This window comes from Antedon mediterranea, chromosome 9, assembly GCF_964355755.1.
Source record: "Antedon mediterranea chromosome 9, ecAntMedi1.1, whole genome shotgun sequence".
In the NCBI taxonomy this organism is placed as follows: domain Eukaryota; kingdom Metazoa; phylum Echinodermata; class Crinoidea; order Comatulida; family Antedonidae; genus Antedon; species Antedon mediterranea.
The window spans coordinates 9,179,275-9,202,184 of NC_092678.1; the positions used below are offsets into that span (position 1 = coordinate 9,179,275).

The 22,910-nt window shown below is 33.7% G+C and overlaps 2 protein-coding genes across 2 annotated transcripts in view; both read right to left on the reverse strand.

Moving 5' to 3' along the window:
* The window catches only part of LOC140059582 (F-box and leucine-rich repeat protein 13-like), a 61,495-nt gene extending 59,426 nt beyond the window's left edge, over nucleotides 1–2,069 (reverse strand). The window contains exon 1 of the mRNA XM_072105542.1: nucleotides 1,915–2,069. Within this exon, the coding sequence (XP_071961643.1) occupies nucleotides 1,915–1,989 (75 nt within the window). The 5' untranslated portion in view covers nucleotides 1,990–2,069. The remainder of the gene's footprint in view (nucleotides 1–1,914) is intronic.
* A 14,233-nt stretch (nucleotides 2,070–16,302) lies between these two features.
* Nucleotides 16,303–19,266, reverse strand: LOC140058900 (histamine H1 receptor-like). Its single transcript, XM_072104685.1, has one exon. The coding sequence runs from the start codon at nucleotides 19,243–19,245 to the stop codon at nucleotides 17,158–17,160; it is 2,088 nt and encodes a 695-aa protein (XP_071960786.1). The 5' UTR covers nucleotides 19,246–19,266; the 3' UTR covers nucleotides 16,303–17,157.
* Nucleotides 19,267–22,910: the final 3,644 nt, after the last annotated feature.

Consider the following 22,910-nt stretch of genomic DNA (forward strand, 5'->3'; position numbering starts at 1 on the left):
GTAAATAAAGATGATTTTAATTATTATAACTATACCAATGTATATTTAATTAAGCTAATATAAATATAGGTATTTCATTCTTCAATATCTGGCCAATATAACAACTCAATGACTGGTACGTTTTTTATAAACATCGTTTAAAAACCATTTAGTCGACCATTTAGCCTGCCCCCTCCAGGACTAAAAAAATTGATCAAAATCCGTCTCGATTTAGTCGAGGTTGGCCTGATTTAGTCGGTGATTTAGTTGAAGTTCGGTTTATGAATTAAAATGACGTCATTTTTTTAGTTTTAGCTCGAACTACGACTAAAGTCCGGTTTAAGAATATGGGCGTAAAGCTATAACTTTCTGACTAGTGGTTGCTGAGAAGTGAGATATAATTGATATGGCCATTTTCTTGACCAATGGTCAAAAGTAAAGTTTCACGGTCATTTTTGGCAAAAGTTGTTCATTAAAGTGAATAGAAATATGTATCTTCTCAGTATTGTGACACCAACTACGACCATATCTGCCCAACAATTTCTCAGATATGAAAAGTGTGCTCTAAGCCAAAAATGTTTGTGCCGGCTATGTCAAAGGTCAAAATTAAGGGTTTATTGACAGTTTTATGATTTTTATTACATTAGAACAAATATGTATATACTTTGCGAGTAATTTGAGACCACAATTATCACTTTCTGACCAGTGGTTGATGAGTGAGATATTCATATGGCCAATTTCTTGACCAGTGGTCATAAAAGGTTTTTTTTTTCCACTTTTGACTTTTCTAAGTTTCCCATTAGAGTGAATAGAAATATGGGTCTTCTGAGTAGTTTGGCACAACAAATATTCCAATACACCTAGTAGTTACCAAGTTACGCACAGTTCTAACTTTGACCATATTGACCTTTTAACTGCTGTACTGACCAAGCATCCCAATTTTTTTTCGGCCAACAGCAAAAAATTGATTTTTATTGTCTTGATATAAGGAAGCAAAAAAACATTGTTAACATAGTTTGCTAGAGGGTGCACGTAAACCCTTTCTGGCTCCCCAACTATTAGTATTAGTACGGTATCAATTCACAATAATGAAAGCCAAGACATTCCAGAAATGGAAAGTCAAATTCAGAAAACATCTTGGAATACGAGGAAGGCAAAGTCCTGATATGGTGCGCTACGTGTAGAGAATTTGATGCATTAGGCAGAAAAACGGGAATGAACATAGGTTATAGCGCCGCCTATTTTGATTTAAAATGTAAATGGTTTAACGTATCTGTGGTTAACCATCCTGAGTGAGGGTTGATTCATGGAAAAGTGAAGAAATTATGTAAACAAAGTAAAATCAAAGTTTCTTTCGGATCTGGACAGTTTCCGATTAATTATGTGTGTTTACATTGACATGCTTAGTTAAGCTCTGTCTACACTATCAAACTTTATGTGACAAAAAAATGTGATGTGCCCATATATGGACACGATGATGTCATATCACTACCATATTTGGGAATATCACTACCATATTTGGCCACATCACACTTTTTTTGTCAAAATAGTTTGATAGTGTAGACAGAGCTTTAGACAATGTTGTGTTTTGACCAAAACTTTATATACCGTGGTGGCGCTATTGCTCCCCAAAACCCTTCCCATTTAATTATGCATCGCTCACGCAATTTGCGATAAACCGTATAGCGTCCATGGATTACAAACGTCTCACGTTTCTATCTTGGGCCGATATAAAATCTTTGTTACTCTACCTGTGCCCTAGAGTATAGGCCTAACTAGACCCCTACTAGGCCTAGGGGGCCTAGCCTCTATCTCTAGGCTAGTAGAAACTTGTTGGGCCCGACCGTCTCACACTTTGTTTGGACCCGATCGTCGGTGGTCCCGATTGCTGTTCCCTATTATAAGAAAGAGGTTGATATTTAGTGAATTAATTACCTCAAATATATCTGGAATCTTGTGTATTTTAAGATATCTACGAAGTTCGGGATCAACAACCTTCAAAGAAGCCATGTTTTTGCTTACTTAAACTTTTTTATTGGTCGTCCGTCCGGCCGTTGATTGCTCGATTGTTGTTGTTTTGGAGTCGAGTTTGAGGTTGGTATTGGCAGCAACGTTCAACGACTGAGGGCGTATTTCTTCAATTACGTTTTGCACACTAAAATTCATTAAAAATGTAGAATGTCAAAGGCCTTTATTTATTGTTAGCCTATATATATAGGTGGTGTGGTATTTAGAATTATTTAAATGTCACACAATTTATTATTAATTGTTATTTTTATAAAAATTTTCATTAATATTATCATTACTATTATCATTTAATTTTATAGTAGTCATGACTACTAAAATTAACATAAAATAGGCATAGGCTAGGCCTATTGCTATTTTTTGTGTTGATTTTCATTACTTTTATTGAACTGGTGGAGGAGTTACCCGGAAATTTAGTATTGAAAATTTCGTATTAATTTGTGGCTGTGAGGTATTTATAGTGGAACATCTTGATGAGTCTCTCAACAGTAATTTGTGGTAGTTTGCGAACCGTTCTTAATAAGAAGAGATTTTTTTCACAGGCTTTGTTGCAAAATCTAGCAATACAATCAGTGCTTGTATGGAAAGAATGATTGTCCTCGAAGGATTAGAAACCATCAAAACTTAAAAATCAAGAAAACCTTAAAAATAATCAACGCATTAGTAAAATATTATTTTTACGAAATATGTTTCCGCAAATCGTAAAATTGCCGTAACTAAAATCATTGAACAAAAATATTACAATATTTTTTGGCAAACTATGTCTTTAATGAGGCCTATACGTGATAAGAAGGAAAGGGCTTTTGGAAATATAATAATTCACTTCTCCATTACAAAGATACACACATAAATAAAAATGATAGAAAATATGATTAGCCTAAATGATGCCGCAGCGCATAAAGATCCAGAGAATTTCAAATTAGGCCTAAATTAATTTAAAGGCGCGACGAAAAATGATATAGACCATCTTAAACGTACGTCACGGGGGTGAAATTTTGAAAAAATTTCAAAAGATTTTTCAAGGTTTGAGGGTGAATTATTGACATTAGCTGAGCTTGCAAATATGCGCTAAAGAAAATGAAAAAAACAACAAATCGCCTGGAACTAAGACAGTTTTACGTCTGAATCTGGGTACGGGTGTTCTATACTTATTCGTTCTTTGAATTATGAAAACGGTAACCTTTCAGTCACTTACAAACATGGAGTGATCACTTTACTCTCAAAAAGGCGAATAAATCAAACGAATAATAATTAAAAAATTGACGTCTTACTATATCTCTACTAAAAATGTTGGTTAAAATATTAATCGGCTAAGCAGATAGACTAAAATGTGGCCTTCTAAATATTATAAATGGAAACCAGGCCTTTATAAAAGGAAAAAAAATGTTCGTATTTTTGGATGTCCCCTATTTTGTTAACGTTAATGTACACTGTTTGTTTTTTTTTTGTTTGCTATGGCAATGTCATTGCTTTACACTGTTACTTGCTTTAATACTTTGCTATGGCCATGCTAGTTAATGCCAGTTTTGCTATTTAGTTAGAGAAGATTTATGAAGTGTTTGTACTAAAGGAATACCACTGCTTTAGGTGTATACTGCTATAGCTGTTTTTGCCATTTCTGCTAGAAAAGCAACTTCTAATGCTAGTTTTTTTTTTCAATTTCTGCCATATACATTACAAAGAAGACAAAACAATTATAGACCTAAAAGGAGGCACGGAAAGACCAAAACAGGTGCTAAACACCTATGCTAGTTGGTCAATCCAGAACTGAGCAAGGAAAAAAAAAGAAAAACGAAAAACACATTTTTAATATCAAAAATATTTAAAAAACAAATATAGTGTTTGCTATAGCAAACACTATATTTATTTGCACGCGACTAAAACATCACTCCATATGTATACCGCCAAGCCCTAACAATCCTTATATAAAATGGGGTGTACAGTATACCACCCTAAAAAATATATAACTCAAATTACCCTAAAAAACACTCAAGATGCAACCACCCTTAGATACAACCACCCTTAGCCTAAAACGCCTGATGTACGTGTAAAGAAAAAACAGCATTAAAAATATCCATATATCTAATCATGTAAATCAGCGTTCCGCAACCTATTTTTTTCCGCGACCCCATGATCCTATTTTGTGAATTTTTGCAACCCAACACTTTTTTATTTAAAAAAAAATATTTTTACAGTTTGGTGGGACCTGTAACAAAGCGAATTATGATAAATGGCACCTTAAGTTGGCCGGAAATGACGATCGCAATTGGCCAGCTACTTTTTTCACACATTTGCGTTCAATGCTAACGTTAAGGGGTTCTTCCGAACCATAAAGATTTCCCCTGGCTAGGGCGTGAACAACATCGCTATGAGTGTAATTTGGGATGGACATGTTTATATTGTTCTTTCTATTATTCTAATGTTCATTGTAAAAGTTCCCACCGCCGGTACATCAAAGTTCGCAGTTTTCAGTGAAGTTACACACTCCTTTGCAAACTACAGAAAAACAGCGTTTCACCTCTAAGCAGGCAATATCTGTATAATATATGGCTATTATAGCTAAATGCTATAGCTATTTGTTATGTTATAGATAAGTGACCTATTTGCTATTTAGTTAGGCCTATAGCTATGCTAGTTACTGCTAATTAGTTACAGCTATTTGCTATTTAGCTATAGCTAAATACTATTGAATTATTTGCTATGTACAGTAGTTATAAATGATGCTATTGAGTTAGTTATAGCTATATGCTATTGAGTTAATGCTAAATATCATTGAGTGACGTATTTGCTATGTAGTTATAAGAACTATTATATGCTATTGAGTTACTTCTATATACTTGAGTTATATTAAGATATAATTATATGCTAAATCTATTGAGTTACTGCTTATTAGTTACTACTATTTAGTTTTAGCTTACATGCTAATTTTCATGCTTTAGCCAATCCTGCCTTAATGTTCAAACCTTGACTTGTGTGATAATGGCTTTTATTATGTGGGTGTTACAGTTGATTTGGAAATAAGCAAAATGACTAAAATAAATGGTAAAAAGTGTACTGGTAAAATTAAGTCTACAATCAATATGCGGCCGCAGGTAATATTAGGCCTGTGTTTTGCGGTACCCAGATATATCATTTTGTGAACATTTTTAATGCAAAAAATATTTTTCCATACGAATATCCATTAAGGTATTTTAATTAATGTATTTTTTAAAGTAATTTATCCGAAAATTATGCTCGCCTAGCAATATTATTTCTGTTAGTTACGTTTAGCTGCCCCATTGTTTGTATCATCGATCGAAGAGGTATACCGTACCGTGTCGCACAAGGCGTATTTATATGTATTTTAAAAACAAGAATGTTGATTTATAAATCATGATAACCAATACAAAACAAAAACAAAGCTTAAACATTTCTTTAACACTACCGTAATGGCAAGGAATAATTATTAATTAATTAATATCTTATTTAAGATAGCCTTTACTTTAATTACTTCTGGCCTTATCAATAACATTGGGACACAATGAATGAATAATTAATTAACAATGACTAGAAAATCAGCTATGATTATTCTCCTATCCTTGAATGATGTAACGTGACTGAAGATATAGGTTTCAGCATTTTTAATTTTCATGGTTTATAGATTACACATCATAATAATATCACTGGTTTCAAATTATTTAAAATGATGTATTCCGATAATATAAGGCTTTAAATTTGACATTTGAGTCTTCTTGTTCGTCATATGTGGTCACGTAGTAGTAATGCTTTAGCTGTAGTTTTTTAGTCAACTCTGACATTTGAGAATGTTAATTAAAATAACTGAACAAAAACACTGTTCGTTTTGCAAATGCCATCTTTTCGTATCTATCCGTATCTATTCATTTATTCAGAGATCGGTCGCTGGTCCGTCGGTTTTCTACGCCTGTTGCTGACATTATCAGGCGTTTCGATGTCAGCTACAATCCTAAAGTGCCGGGCGACGGAAATGCGGCGAAATCTCGTCTTTCTAATTGCATTGCTGCGGTGAAAACGTGGATGCTGCTGATGCTGAATTCTTTTGATCTCATCACAGAGAAAAAAAAATTCCATTCAACGTTTTAATCTGACGATTGGTGAATTGAACCTTCGTTATTATTTAGGAACATTGGAATGAGATGTTTGATCCCTGTCTACAAGTTTCATCGTATGTCGTACTATTAATTATCACCTCCGAAATATTTCTCGAATTAGACGCTATTTAGATCAAAATACTTGTGCACGCGCGGTACGATCTTTGATTATTTCTAGGCTGGATTATTGCAATTCCTTGCTCAGTGGCATTTCGCGTGGTAATGTGCAGCGCCTTACAAAATCCCGCTGCGCGGATGATTTTCCGCCTTGATAGACGTTCTAGAACTTCTCCAACTCATTGGCCCGATTCACCAGAGAATTGATTTTAAAGATCGCACTGCATGTGTACAACAGTGTTGCCCCGAAATATAAACAAGATATCATTAGTTTGCGATGAGCTTCGTCGTTCTGGCCTTAGATCATCCATGGACAATTTACGCCTTTTGTCCCTGCTACAAAAATGTTGTTGGCGACAATGCGTTCTCTGTCCATGGTCCGAAACTTTGGAACAGCATCCCTCTTATCTAGATATCCGACAGGCTTCTTAATTGTTCTCGTATTTTAAGAAACAACTAAAATTATAAACAAGATATCATTAGTTTGCGATGAGCTTCGTCGTTCTGGCCTTAGATCATCCATGGACAATTTACGCCTTTTGTCCCTGCTACAAAAATGTTTTTGGCAACAATGCGTTCTCTGTCCATGGTCCGAAACTTTGGAACAGCATCCCTCTTATCTAGATATCCGACAGGCTTCTTGTTCTCGTATTTTAAGAAACAACTAAAGCGTATCTGTTCACTAATTAGCATTTTTATTTATTTTTTGTATATGGCTTCTAATATTTTTTTTTGTAGGCCTACAGCGCTTTGATCTTATTAATATGTATGTAAAATTCAATATTGTTCAATTGCTACTTATAGTGCGTGTGTGTTGACTCGTAGTCGATTGTTATTTGCTGCGCGCACGAACGATACTACAAGGTCAATATTCTCCATTGTATGCTCTTGTAGTGTGTGTGGCTTACTATGTACATAGTTCCAACGCGCGTGCACAATACTACAAGGCCATATACCAATTGCATGGTAGCCTACTTGGAACTATACGTGCCTACACAGTAGGCCATTGAGGTAACTGCACACAAAACGTGAGTAGTAATGGTAAATGACCTTGCAGTGTCGTGAACACGTGCAACAGACACTGAACATCGACTTGGGAATATGTACATGATAGTATTAGCCACCAACGAGTTAACAACCACACACTACAAGCAATGGTTATGACCTTGACCTTGAAGTATTGTGCACGCGCGCAACAAACACTGAGCATCGACTTGGAACTACTGTATACATAGTAAGCCAACAAATGAACAACCACGCACTACAACAAGAGTAGCATGCATTGGTATAGGACCTTGAGCTTGTAGAATCGTGCACGCACGTAACAAACACTGAACATCGACTTGAAACTATATGTTCATAATAGTCAACCACACCACAAGTATTGAAACAACTCATTATGTATATAAATACATTCCTATTATAAGTCTAAAAGGGCCAACCTGGAAAATTTGAAACAAGTGTTTCTCAACTAATTTGTGTATAGGCCTATAGGCCTATAGGTTTTATCCACCAAAAAAAGTTCCAGCTCATCTGGCCTATGAAAAGCCGCCATAAAATACAGATTTTTGCTCATATATCAGCTTCTACAGCATGTAAGAACGTGATTTTAGTGGCCAAGTGTAGGTTGTGAGGGTCAAGAAATCTAAAAACAGGCAGCATTTTCAGAATGCACTCAATGGTCGATTTTTGCTAATTTCTTAGCTCCTATACATAATGAACTTAGTGATGTTTTGATGTTGATGTTGACGATGTTTTGGTTACAGAATAACAATTCAACATTCTAAAATACAGAGCCGGAAAGAACAGATAATAATCAGTATGTACTGTAGGCGATACTATCAATCATAAGTTAATCACAAGATCTGGTTCCATGCTATGGGAACCATACTGAAATGCTTAAGCTGAAAGACAACTTTCAAGATACTATATACTATTATCGTCATGTCTGAAAACTGATTCATTATTATTGTAACACGATGTGTGATATACATTCGTCTGGAACATCTTTTATTGTATGAATGTGGAATATTGTCGTTCATGAATATTGGATATGATCAATCTATACTGTGTCTATACCTGGAGACAAAATGGTACATCTTCTTCTTGTGTCATCATTATAATGATACACAGTAGCTAAGAGCTTTTGAATACAGCTCTCTTTAAAGTAGGCTATGCACACTTTCAAAATCTTAACTCACCATTATGTCCAATACAATCCAGAAAGCTCCTGAAAAGATGAACCCCTCCGAGTCTGATTATTATGACTGGTAGATGAGCAGTATTTTCAGAGTGAACTGTAGTATAAACTGTTGAAATGTTGTTTGTATAACTAAGAATGATCGGCAAAAACAATCGTCAATTTTTCCACTTATCACATGATACCTATGCATAAATCCAGACCATTTAGGGTGACCACTGTTGGTCCCCAGTGTATTAAGTAACTATCCATTCATTTATTTTGGTTAAGCACTAGGCCTATACAAAAGAAAATTATTATTATTATTTGGAAAGTATCTTAAAATGTCTACGTTTAATAAACTTCTTTAGAATAGTATCTGTTACGTAGGGGAATGAGCTGTTAGGAGCTCATTGTACTAAGCCTCGGCATTATGTGGTAGGGTGGCCAGTCCCTTTCCACGCCGCCCTTTTTCTCTCTCGCTTTTTTTAGCTATGAGGAATGTTTAAATGCACTAAAAACGATTGAAAATAATAAAAGCCCTGGGTATGATAGGCTCTCACCTCAATTTTATAAAATATTCTCGGATAAAGTAGGACAACTAGTAGTGAATGTATTTTAATCAATCATACGAATTTTGTGAATCAACAAAATCTCAAAACAAAGGTGTCATAACGCTAATACACAAAGGGAAAGATTTACCCGCCACTCACTAGATAGTTGGCGTCCCATTAGCCTTTTAAACATAGTGTAGTCCCAATTTTAGTATGTTTTTTTCCAGGCAATGATTTTTCGCATGATCTACGGCCATTTAAAAAAGTGTAGGCCTATCACATAATTTCATCTATATTGTATATTTGAATCTGACTCTCATGTTTATAACTTAAAATGTTTTATGTAAGGTGTCTATTAGATTTATGACCAGTTGAATTTCAAAATGAGGTTCATCTCTTTCATCGTAGTTTATCACACTATAATAAAAAAAAAGCTTTTATTTTGATGACGTCATCATGTTAATCACATTGGAATATAAAACAGACACAATTCAGCACTGAACATATAATCATATGTTTTCATTAATGTTGTAGGAGGATCGGACTAACAGTTTTTTAAAGCATGCCTCTCAATGAGTTTTTATTTTTCTCTGTTTTAGACAACTTGGTACGTCACATAATGAAGTTTAAATAGAAAGTGTGTTCTTAGGCCTAGTGAGATGAATAAGAATAATAAAGAGATTTCGTCTGCTGCCAGGTTCGTTGTACAATTTGCCAGAATGAAAACATTCTTGAGCTCTGATTGGTTGATGGACGCCGATGGACATGCACATCGTGCAATCGGAACATTGAAAACAGATTAAATTCATATTTAGTGATGAAAATAGAGTATTATTTCTTGTTCATAGAATAGAATATTGGTGTGTACAAATGCATAAAAATGGTATACAAATAACAGTGGCAAATGAGTGGGTAAGAGCAGATAAACAGTGCTACAGTAAAAGAGAGATTAAGTTTGTACGTAAATGAATTGCCCTGAGAATGATTATGAAGTTCCAACGTTATATACGCCATCTTGGATCCAAGTTAGCGGCCAAAGTGGGATCCGATTTTTCACCACTTTGATGTTTGTACATTATACATTTTTCCACGTATCCATATATATGGGGTTAGCTCAAGTCAAAATGAACGCAATTGTACTGGGTAGTCTTTAAACTACATTTTAAGAATTGTACTAGTTTCAAAGTATTTTCATTATTCTCGGGGTTGGAAGTTTGGGGGATGAGGGTGTAGTGTAGTGGCAAGGGTAGTAATGGTGTATCAAAATGACCTGAATTGTATTAGGAATGTTTTAAACTACACTTGAAAACTGTCACGGTTTTAAACTATATTTTTTTTAATCAAAAATTGTTGGAAAGTTGGAGGTGGAGTTGTTTGTTTAGTTTTTTTGCGTATTAGGGATATACTGACGTCTGGGGGTGATGAAAAACGAGGTTAGATGTGACGGGGAGGACACTTAAAACTTCATTTAATAAAAATATGTTGTAGGCCTACTACATCTTAATAATAATGATTGTGAGGTTCGGGAATGAAAAATAGTACAGTAATATCAGGTTCACTCTTCTCTGGTACAATGCAGAATACACACATAAATGGAGGTATAGTGCATAGACTAAGGTACATTATACAGCATTTATATTAAAAGGAAGATAAAGTTAATAGACATACTGTATTCTTCTTTATATTTCAGTGTCTATTTTGTTTTAATTTTAAAAGCAAGCAATAGAAATCTGCAAAGTCATCGCAAATAATATTAGCTCACTGTAAAAAAAAACAGAGGGTATATTGAAATAATAGACGTTTATTATTTTATTATGAATATCATTATGTCAGTTGTTTTCCGTCATGTTTGGTATAGGACGTAATACTGCATTTCATAATAGTATGTTAATGTTATTTCCGACTGAAGAACAGTAAAAACAGTCATGTTTTTAGCTAAAATACATTTATTTACAGTATTTACAAGACAAGATAACTTGCTTATATATATCATGGGATATTTTTCTAGTCAAAATATCAGCGTCCCATACCCGTTTATGTGAGCGTTGAAGGCTGTAATGTGACTAAACACCTAAGTCATGTTTTTAGCTAAAATATATTTATCTATAGTATTTACAAGGCAAGATAACTTATATATATATCAAGAAATATTTTTATTTTTTTATTCTATTTATTATTATCTATTTTCCATAAACAACTTAAACATATCGTAGACATAGTTTAATTAATTCAATTAAAATCGACAGAAGAAAAACTTGGACCGATTTTGGCAGTGGCTGTGGTCCTGCCGATTTTGGGCCCGAACCATATTTGTTGTGACAGAATCGTCTCGTCACACCTGGGCCGAATCATCCCGCATTCAGCTATTGCCTATATAGCAGCTTTGGAATATTAATTAGTAAGAAACATAACCTAGCCTTGTGTTATCACTGCATTTGCTGTTTGGAAAAAGGGTGTTCAATCGTATGTTTGGCAGGAGCGGCGTTTATTAGGTAGAAACATAAGCAAGAATACAGTATTGTACTTAGGCTACCGCCCGTGAGATTCATCAGCGTTCGGCAGTTGCAAAGAAATTGGTCAGCTTCTTCGTACAAATTTGCCGTTCTAACATAGACTGATAAAGGGAATTAAAAGGTGCCCGGCGCTAATATCGGACTTGTGGTTTAATAGGAGATAGAGGAACAAATTTTGGCTTAGTGCTATTATAGTATAGATTAACTAATTTGAAAAGAATAACATACATTGTCCTAATGGAAACGCCGATACGAAATGTATCATGCAATTTATGTAATTACTCGTAAAAGCACAAGCGGCAAATGCCAAGCAAGTGTCATCCGATAATTCAGTAGTTTGCAGTAAATAACATCGTTCATTACCTACCATGTAAAAGTTACACACGACGTGTCACCACCAGAAGAAAATCACAAAAAGACCGTTTGTCGCACGAAAATATATATGTACAGAAATATCGATAATTATTGGCAAAGGTTTATAATAAATTGCTTTTTTTAAAATAATATTTTTTCAAATATCGTATGGAATAGCTCATCCTATGAAAGATTCAATGATTATAATTATTGTAAAAAACAGACTGGATTATTAATTAGATTTTAAAACCACCAGGCCAGTGTTTAATTTAATTTCATTCTTTAATTAACTTTGCGTGACAAATGGAAAGTCATATTAATCTTTAAATTATTATTGTGCAGGCACCGTTGATTTTAGTCAATTTTATACATCTCAGTATCATAGGCATATTCCTAAACAAAGTATCACATGTAAAGTTTTGGTTAAACTTTAACCTAATCATGTGACAAACGTTTATATACTGTATCACAGTGCTTTCTTCAGATACAGTATGGAAAACAGGAAATATGTATTGCCTCTGATGTACAATCATCACATGTCGGTCAACAATATGGTAATGAAGTACTAATGTTATAAAAGGTGTTGACTGTGTGACCTGTTAGGCCTATTTAAAACAGTCTATGTAAAAGATTACACTTTTTATAGTTGTAATGCAGACATCTTTGCTTGCTGGGTGTATTGCTTCGGTAATTTCAAAGTTAACATGTTTGTCGGTAGCAATACATTTTTAAAAGTCTTGTCTACACTGATGACTTTATTTACCATTGCTGATTTTAATCATGGTCATAATCTAAGAAGTTCCTAAGTTTCAATTAACTATCCCTTTTATAAGTTCAACATTGTAGTTCTTGCCACTTTACTTGATCTATGTTTCTGGAACTTTAATATGGAATCAATTAGATACCGGTATTGTTAACTCTTCCTCTCTTAACTTTTCGTAAAAAATTAAAAATCACTTATTATCCTTGTATTCAATCTAGACTTTCAAACTTTTTTTGTCATGACCTTGTTTTCTTTTAAATATATAATTATATACAAATGCATGTTTTCTTTTCGTTTATGGATCTTGCGTGACAATACAGCTCTTCTTACAAAATCCTCTAATGGTATTGTTGTATTATTTCATTATTATATATTACTATTTTGTTATTGTATTCTTTACATTGATAGAAATTAATAAATGTTGAATTAATATTAAACTTTATGTGACAAAAAAATGTGATGAGCCAATATTTGAGCATATCATTACCATATTTGGGCATATCACTTATCATTACCATATTTTGTCAAACTAGTGTGTGGTGTTTAAGAAATACAAAACAATTTCAAATGACCTCCAGTTGTAATATGATAAATAGGCATTGTTTTACAAAACCAATAATACAATGTCTAATGAAAACATTAAACTTTCTATGATTGTATAGGTCTATCTATCTTAATAACAAGAGAACAATATCTACATTACGGTATAAGGTGTAGTTTATAAAACTATTCGAAGCTCAACACCAACAAAGATTCATATTGTTAAATCAAGGATTGTTTGTAGAAATTGTTTGGATGCACCAGTAATAAAACAAACAAAATAATAAATAAAAATATAGTACATAATAAATATATAATTGTTTATAATTGTATACATGTTTAAATAAAAAAACATTGACTTCTGTAACAAAACTTTTCCTACAAGAAATTTTTCAAATAGAACATCATTCCAGGATTTGGTACCAGTAAACCTAAATTAATACGATTTTAGGTAAAGCATAATTTTACTTTTTATTTAGCTTTGTACAAGGATGGGTAATAGGTGAAAAGCATTCAGACATTGAATGAGGCGTTCTTTCGTGATATAGATCTTATATCAAATGTAAGAACATATAACTCAGTTAATTGTTACAGGTCTAGAAATCTGTAATTAAAAAAACATTATTTTTTCGTAAAGAAAAATTGATACGAATTCCCAACGGGGAAATGTCTTCATTGAAAAAGAATACCAGATCATTTTCACAAACATGATTAAGAATCCCTAATAAATAATACCAACATATTTAACACAGATATTTGTTTACTTAGATATAATTATAACGTTAAATTACCTCGTTATTAACAACTTTATTTTTGGAGTGAAAAATCAAAATTGTTTTCAGTCGCCTGCAACGCGACTCTATTGCTCACCATGTCGGTTGGTCGGTCGGTAAACATTATCTTAAATTTGAACACGCAGCTGCCAGCCATATATGGCCTTTTGTAACCTTTAAACAAAAATGTTAATAACACGTGTAATTTTTAGTGTATTTGAAAATTTTAATTTTTTAAATGAAATTTTTAAAATGTGACTACAAAGATGTAAGTACATACAATTAATAGATGCCAAACAACATTTGATATGTTTTTAGGTAATGTACGAGTAGTAAATAAACAGTATAAATAAATAAACAATAATACATAAAGAAATCCTCGCCATTGTCATTTAGGATTCAGTATTTCGACATATATACATATACATATATAATATAAATCCAAAGGCAAATTACTGAAAAAAATGACAATGCTGTGGGTATCAGTGGCTGGATCTCAATGGAGATACAAAAAAAGCGCGAAAAGCTAAATCAAAACGATAAAGTAAACAGCCAGAAAAGTTAGCAGAGCTTTCGGGCAACACTAGCCCTTCATCATCAGTGCAAGTGAGGGAATTTGGATAAAGTCATAGCATAAGAGCTGGCAAGTGCTGCCTGGGTGGACAGGAATAAAAGAGTTATAACAATAGAAACAGCGTGTTGAATGGTGGGTGGAGACTGAATAAGAGTAGAAAACAAAGAAGGTAGCTTGGTAGAGATATAAACAATTTTGGAATGGAACTAAAAAAAGCTAAAATGGTGGTTAATATTGAAACTTTATGTTATCATCTTTTAGCTTCCAGATGTACTGGCTAAGTGTTGTGCTGTTTTTGTATTTAACATTACGGAATGAACTATTATGTGCGTTATATCTACATTTAAATGTGTTTTCGGTTAGTCCGACATGTTTCAACTTTATCATCACCATTTGTTGTTACTGTAGCCTGATAAACAACACCACTGTAAAATTATAGAAACGGTGCTCATATTCGGAAAATGATCTCATAATCGCGTCGAGCATAGCTCATTGGCGAAAGTTCCGTATTTTTAAGTTGTATGAAAAATGTCTCTGGCGGGATTCGAACCTGCAGGGCGAGTATCATACCACTAAACCACAGAGCCATATAAGGTATTATCACAGATTTTCACCCACCAGATACATTCTTTCATACAACAACCACCCTCACAATCAGTGGAGGCCTAAACATTAGAATAAATTCTAACTTTAAAGTTTTTAAAGTTGGAATTTATTCTGACTTGTTAGAATAATAGATTATATTATTATTATTATACAATTCCTATACTATATATAGGCCTATATATATAATTTAGGAAACCTGCATGACACTTAATTATAACAAGTAGCAATTTCCATTTCCTTGATTGTAAGCAACTATAGGCCTACACTCGTAAAACACAACTGAAGCTCCAAAAGTTATATGTAGGAACACTGACACGGGTCGAGCAGAATTACACTATCCAGTCAAACAAGCTCCAAAGGTTTGTTTTATTGCTGATGCTGAATGACATATCCAAAATGGGACGCGAGTTTCAACCAAGTATTCATCTTATTTGCATAATTAGCTGTAAAAAATGAAAAAGGTTAAATTTTCAAATGCATAGCATTTAATGAGTTTAATGTTTTCAAGATTAAAAAAAATGAAGATCTGACTTTGAATAGGTTATCACTTCCTTAGCGATGATGCATGTTTACATGTCTGCATATAATTAACCATGTAAATATTATACTCTGTAACGACGGCCACTTATTTGCATATTTAACCTAAAATTTGCAAATAAAAGTTGCAATGTTTCCTTGTTCTGAATTGATATCGATAACAATATTCCGGGAAAATCAAAAACTTGTTTGCAAAAATTCAATCACCTCATAATTGTACCTGAATGTATCAAATTTATAGGTTCCAAATATTTTAACGTCTGCCACTCATTCGCATATTTAATTTAACGTATGCATTCAGTGATGTGATATTCTCTCACCTTCGAAACATTGGTCTATACACTTAATTTATCATAAATCAATGTTTAGAAACAAATTTCCTACATATGAGCAATTTTATTTCTTTATTTTTATTATCTTTAAACAAAAATAGCCAATATACATAATTTACAAATGAGGCGACTTCTGGGTTAAAACTCGCGTCCCCTTTTAGATATATTTGTCAGCATTATACCTACTGAATCAAAATCACCAAAAAAAAACAAACTTACAATTTGTTAACCTTAAGGCCTATTTCTCATCTAAATCTAAAGTTTCTATATTGCATAGATATTAAACTACAACCTATGTTAGTTACAATATCAATTATAATCATTCAAATATATAGACTTGACCTTTATATAAACCTAATATGTCAATTTGATTCTATGAAATATTTTGAAAAATTGTTCATAATTACAAGCATACATGAAAAGGTGTATAAATGTAATAAATTATTTTAATTATGATTTTGACAATGTCTTTTCTGTAATTGCTTACCACGTCACAATGGAACAAATTGAAACGTGGCATTTGTCTTCAAACACACGTCACACGTATTAAGCCTTACGTTTTTTCTGGATGCACAATGGCTGTGACGCTTGTACAACAACACTTATTATCAATACTCACATTTTATTAGGTTCATCAGCATTTTAAACATCCGAGGAGGTACGATGTAGTAAGCCTATTCAATTATCATCAAAATGGTATAATTTCAATTTTTGCGATCTAGTCTTGCTGCATACCACCGTGTAATAATTTAATCAGTCTATGCACACATTTTATAAAGCAATATTACGGTACTTTATATAAACACATATAAAACATTATTCCAGAATTGGACAAATATTATTGATCCAATCGCAAATGTAAAGGTCTGAACAGCACAAAATATAGGTACACATTACCCTTCATAGGTATATAGTGTACCGAGCATCATAATGCCGACATGAGTGCTGAATAGGTCAGCGTAGCTTTATACATACGAGCCAAATTTAGTTTTCTACGAGTAGATTGTTATTCTTTTAAAGTCCTTTCTAATCCTCCGTTAGACATTTTCGTTCAATATCACTTCACTTGAGATAACGCCAAGGGCAAAATTAAAAGCATGTTAATATAAAACACACAACGTCGAACGAAGACACTATAACTGTATACTATTTATCATAATAATTTTAAAATATGAATATCTATTGTATGCTTTGGAGGCGCCTTATAGTTGAGCTTCAGAATACAAACGACTTAACTGATGTTCACGTGAGCCATGGCGTAATGCGTGTTTGTGATACCATTTTCGGGGTGTAAAACAAGGGCAAATTAACTTTTGAAAAGCCTTCCGAAAACGTAAATTAAACGTTATATAAAGAATGGGGTTACAGAGGGAATGTGCGTAACCCATATAAACAGCAACCGTCATCAGTTTAGGCTTCGTGCAGTTCGGGCAGATTGCGTATACTATAACTTGCGCAAAGTATGGCATCCAGCATATTAGAAAACACGTTAGAATTACACCTAGCTGCTTTGCCGCTTTCTGAGCTCGTTTCAAAATCAAAAGGACTTTACTTCCACGACCACTGAGTCCTGTCAATGAATGACGTAATCGTGCACGAACCGAACCTGTTGAACCACGGAAAGAAGGGTTACTTCCGGAGTATTCTCCATTACGCTTGATATCTCGTCGTTTATTTCCTATACAAATGGCATGCCCATTTAGTGAGGCATAGTTCGGCAGTGACGTTGTACTGGGTAGCTGGCAAAGTCTATGAGGGCTTGAGGCACTTGATCGTAATCCTGCGCTCGTCGTTTTAATTTGTAATGGGTGACCGTCATTTGCCTGTGGCACTGATAATTTGCCACGCATTCGCCGTGTCGTATGGCCATTACGCGGTAGGCAGCTGTCACTTAGGCCCTGGCGTGTTAGATATCTGTGACTTGCACGTTTTTGTGTTTCAGTATGATTACTCTGTACATCACCGTTTTTTATTGGAGAATTGTTGATTTTTATCTTTTGTTCTTTATCACTTTCGATCGTATTAAATACGATACCGATTGATCCGTCAGTTTCACATCGTTGGCAACTGCTTTCTGTTTGATTAAGAATGCTTGCGTTTACCATTTCATGTTTCACCTGCGTAATAGAGGTTTCAATATCCGTCACTTCCATTGTGGCAGCCTCTACACATCCAGACGGCTCTTTAGAGATACCAGAGGTAGAAGAACTACCTACATTGGTTTCAAGTTTATGATTTCTGGTTAAACCTTCGAAAAGTGACGACAACTCGTCATTTTCTTTTTCGAATGAACTTGGCGTTGGTTGTTTGACGTTCCCGTCACTTTCTGCCTCTTCGTCAATGCTAGCATAACATCGAACAGTCCGGGTGTTACCTGCGTAGCGGCAATTCCACAGAGTAGATGAATGTGAAGGGCTATTGACAGTATCGTCATACAATGACTGTAAATGCCATAAGTCACTCTGACTTACTAAACTATACGCATTATCACTATCCTTTTTCGAGTTTTTAGAGGCCATGCTACCAGCGCTCATTCGGCCTATCGCCATTGTTGACCGTTTTTGAATAGCTTTGATAATATGAAAATACATTCCACAAGTTATGCACAATGGTATGATAAACACAAAAACTGAACCAGTTGCGAAATACCAAGAAGCTGCACCATACCTTACAAAATCTGAGCGCGCAGTCATGGTTTCACCACCACCTGCATACACATATTTCCAGGTGGCTGCAAATGGTGTGACAATAACAAAAACAATTCCCCAAATAATCGCTATCATCATTATAGCATGCCGTTTTGTACGTAAGCGAATATATTTGATCGGATAAGTAATGGACCAAAATCGGTCTAAATTTAACAAAATCATGCTTAGAATGCTTGTAATTGAAAGAAAATAATCCAACGTTACCCATAAGTAATAAATTGGTTGCGAATTATTCCAAAAATGTGGGTAAGATGTGTCCAGTATATTTGGCGGGATTATAATTAATCCAATAAATAAATCCGCAATAGCAACTCCCGAAGTAAATGTGCTAGAAACAGAATGAAGTCCATCATTTAGACGAAGAACTACAAGAACAACACAATTTGTTATACATGTTGCGAAACTTAGAAGCACTATCAAAGATGTGCGTACAATACCCCATACTTCTAAGCCAAGTATAGCATCGTTACAAAGTTCAGAGGAGCTCTCCTGCGTGGTATTTACTCCAGACATAGTTGCCCAGTGTATAGTATCCGTTTTAGCTGAAATAACTATGGAATGCGATTCATTTTGTAAATTCATGCTTCATATACACACACACTACAACACCGATCGCCTACCGATTTATGATGATGAACGGACTGTCTTCACGTTTTTTAATTGGTCAGTGCAACCGTCTGAAACGAGCAGCCAATAGCGTTTCTACGGATGAATTTACACAACATACATTACTGAGCTAATACCGCATCGTACTTAATTTCACGATTGAACATCCAGGGATCTACAACAACAAAAATAGCATCCTTTTGAGTAATAATGTATGAAAGCAGAGTTGGAACAAATCTTTATGATCCCGGATAAAACGTTTAACTAGCTCGATGTATGTAATGCATCTCATAAAAGAAAAACATCAAATCAAAACATTGCATTTGGATCGATCGTAACCGATCTTTCGAATTTAATTTCCCCTATTTTGTTATATATTTATCCAACATGTAAATTAACATAATTTAAAATTTATCATTATATTTATCATAGGGATAAAACGATTTAGCAAGTGTTTGCTTAAATTAAAAAATCAATATAAAATAAAATAGGTTATAGAAGCCTTTTTAAATGTTGATAATATTTAGAGTGCTACGCTAACAAAATTGTCTGTTTAATATGTTAATTCACCTATGATTACTATGCACGCAACCACCTGTTCAAGAGGATACTTCGATTAAAATACGCATAGTTGTTTGCATAATATTGTTACATATCAAATGCATTGGTTCTTCAAACCAGATTAGTGACGGTATAGCCATTGATTGCTGTAACCTTTATTAATATTTGTCAATACAGGTAACACTACTTAAGCCCACATTTCAATAAAATTAACCCCATGTCGTCGAATGCCCCGGATTTTTTTAATACTGGAGTTGTTCTGGATCGAATTGTTCGTGATTAAATTCTGATACCTATTCTGAAAATGTACACTTCTAAAGAAAATTATAATTTGACTATAACGTCGATTAAAATATAATAGATAGGCCTACCTGTAATGAAATTTTATCTCTAAACTACCAGTATTTAAAATATTCTTATTCTTGTTCTCGTCATCGCAATCGTCGTTCTTAGGCCTATTATCATTTTTAAATAAATTAAATTTGTAGTCCAGATTTGAGAAAAATGAAATAGTGTCTATACCCATGTTTCTGATACCGAGGATTCCAAATATATTTATTGTTATTATAGTTGTAAATTTTCTATTTCAGCCGCCATGTTGAAATCCAAGATGGCTGCCATTTTAAACGTATTGGCTTATAGCTTGACTTTTACGAGACTTGGCAGGTTAAAAATGGTGTCTATACCTATGTTTGTGATACTAAGGATTCCAAATATATTGTTATTCAAGTTGAAAATATTTTATTTCAGCCGCCATGTTGAATTCAAGATGACCGTCATTTAAAATATATTTTGTCTAATGACTTGATTTAAAATTAACCTGTTGTCACATAAGTCATGGCGGCCATTTTTTTCCACATTTTCTAGGGTAAATATACCGTATATTGAACCTGAGATTTCAATTCCGCACCCCGAAATTACCCTAAACACATGTTGATTCGTTTTAAACACGAAATACCTACAGCATTTCATTTTTCTTAAATCTGGATTAGTCTATATACTTACATTATTTAGAAACTAAATTGATTAATGTAATAATAGAACATTTTATTTAAGTTGGTCATACCATTTTGTAGAAAAAAAGATGTGACAATTCATGGGAACTGTATTCTTCCCATATTTAATCTCATAAACATTCTTTATTCAACGAGGCCTACCGTAACGCCCCCAGTTTAGTTTAGTCAATTCATAAAGGTTCAACAATTCAAGGCGATCTACTTAAAATATTAATTATAGAATTCAATATCATCAACTCGAAAATACGTGAGAAAAATTAACAATAGGCTAGTCTCATTCACACTGATTCAGGGGATTATCAAGAAAATAAAATCACAATATAAAATCAATATTATGGAAAATAAATATGTAGAAGTAAGGTCATTGAGTCATGACGTCCTGACAGCAGCCTCTTCAATATCAATTGGTTCCAAGTAGGACCCCAACGCAAGGACGTAAGCGCAACGCAAGTGAGATGACCAATCACAGACGACGGTTCGACTAATCCGGCATATAATAATAACAATACTATTTATTGAAACTACACCTTTACAGCGGTGGCACACGTTCATACATAATGCGTTCTTAAAATAAATATATAGACAACAAACAGATACAAAACCAATACAACAGATTAAAAAATAACAATTAACCAACCAACACGATCGCTGTCGTAGTCGGTGTCTGAGATATACAATACATTACCAAAAATTAAGTAGTAATAAATTAAAATAACAATTGACAACAGTAGGCCTAATAGTGAAGAACTGAAAATAATAATAACAACAATAAATAATAATAACTGAAAATACCCTAAAAATATAATACACTCTATACCGCAACCAGACAAAATATTCACAGGCTATCTGCGAGTTGGATTTCTATTCGTATTTTATTGTAAGATATGTTTTACAAAATTTGTCAAAACACATTGTATTATTGCTGAGGGAGAGCGTGGGCCTGTTTCTGCTACAACTGCTCAAAATATGGTATAAAAATACGGTATTTTTTATACCGTATTTTTTAGTACCCCATTTCTGCTAACAATACTTCTTGGGTGGTCGTGTTAAAATTCATCGTTTTTTACCGAAATTGCCATTCATTTAAATAATCGCAATCGCAATAAAGGAAGTTTTACGCCTCACTTTCAATAGCCCAGCCCTAGTGATAGAGATGTTGTGAGAGCACAGAAACCATCGTAATGAGGACATGAAATTCCTTCCCTCTCTGAGTTATTATCTTTTGCAATGTTGTACTGCGTTCGCAGGTTCTTCAGCTTTGAGTTTACTTGCTTCGAAGACAAGTCTATTCCGTACTCCTATTTTATTTTTTAGAAATGTCTTTATAAATGTGGTTGTCCCTTTTATTACCTTTTAGTTGGCCTCCCTCCCCACACAGATTTATATAGTAAATACTTTGACGTCTTCGCTCCACATTTTCGCCGAATATATCTATACACGTGTGTAAAACAGCTGACAGTGACAGAAAATAAAAACATGATGTTGATCAGTCAGGTTAAAAAAAAACCGGTATAAATACGGTGTAAATACCGTATTTTATTCACAAATTTTGTGGGGAAAATACGGTATACAAAATACGGTATATTTTATGAGCGCAGTTTCTGCTGGCAAAAATTTAAAAAAAAAGTACCGTATATTAAATATGGTATTTTCTTGGCAGCGGAAACAGGGCCTGTATCATTTCCCAGAACGTATAACATTTTAGCACATTATGCAGAATATTTCCCAAACATCTAGCTAATTAATTAAATCTTGCTTAAGTATATTTAGTTGTTCATTTCTTACACATTGCAATGCATCACAACTTAATAAAAAGTGAGACATGTCTTCTATATTTCCACATTTACATAATGAACAAAGATCATCAGTATCCACGGTCCATTTACTTAATTTAACATTTAAAGGTAAAGTATAATTATTGGAATGAACTTCAAATTTAAGATGGGCTGTTGAACACACAAATGTGAAATCTTATGTGTGATCTTATGATTTTCATAAACAGATAGGTCATCAACGTATTTTAAAGCTTTTGTTTTAGCACCCTTAACAGCGTCATTGATCATA

Excerpts from the sequence above, each read along its gene's own strand:
- LOC140058900 (XM_072104685.1), bottom strand. The coding sequence starts at position 19,245 with ATGAATTTACAAAATGAATCGCATTCCATAGTTATTTCAGCTAAAACG.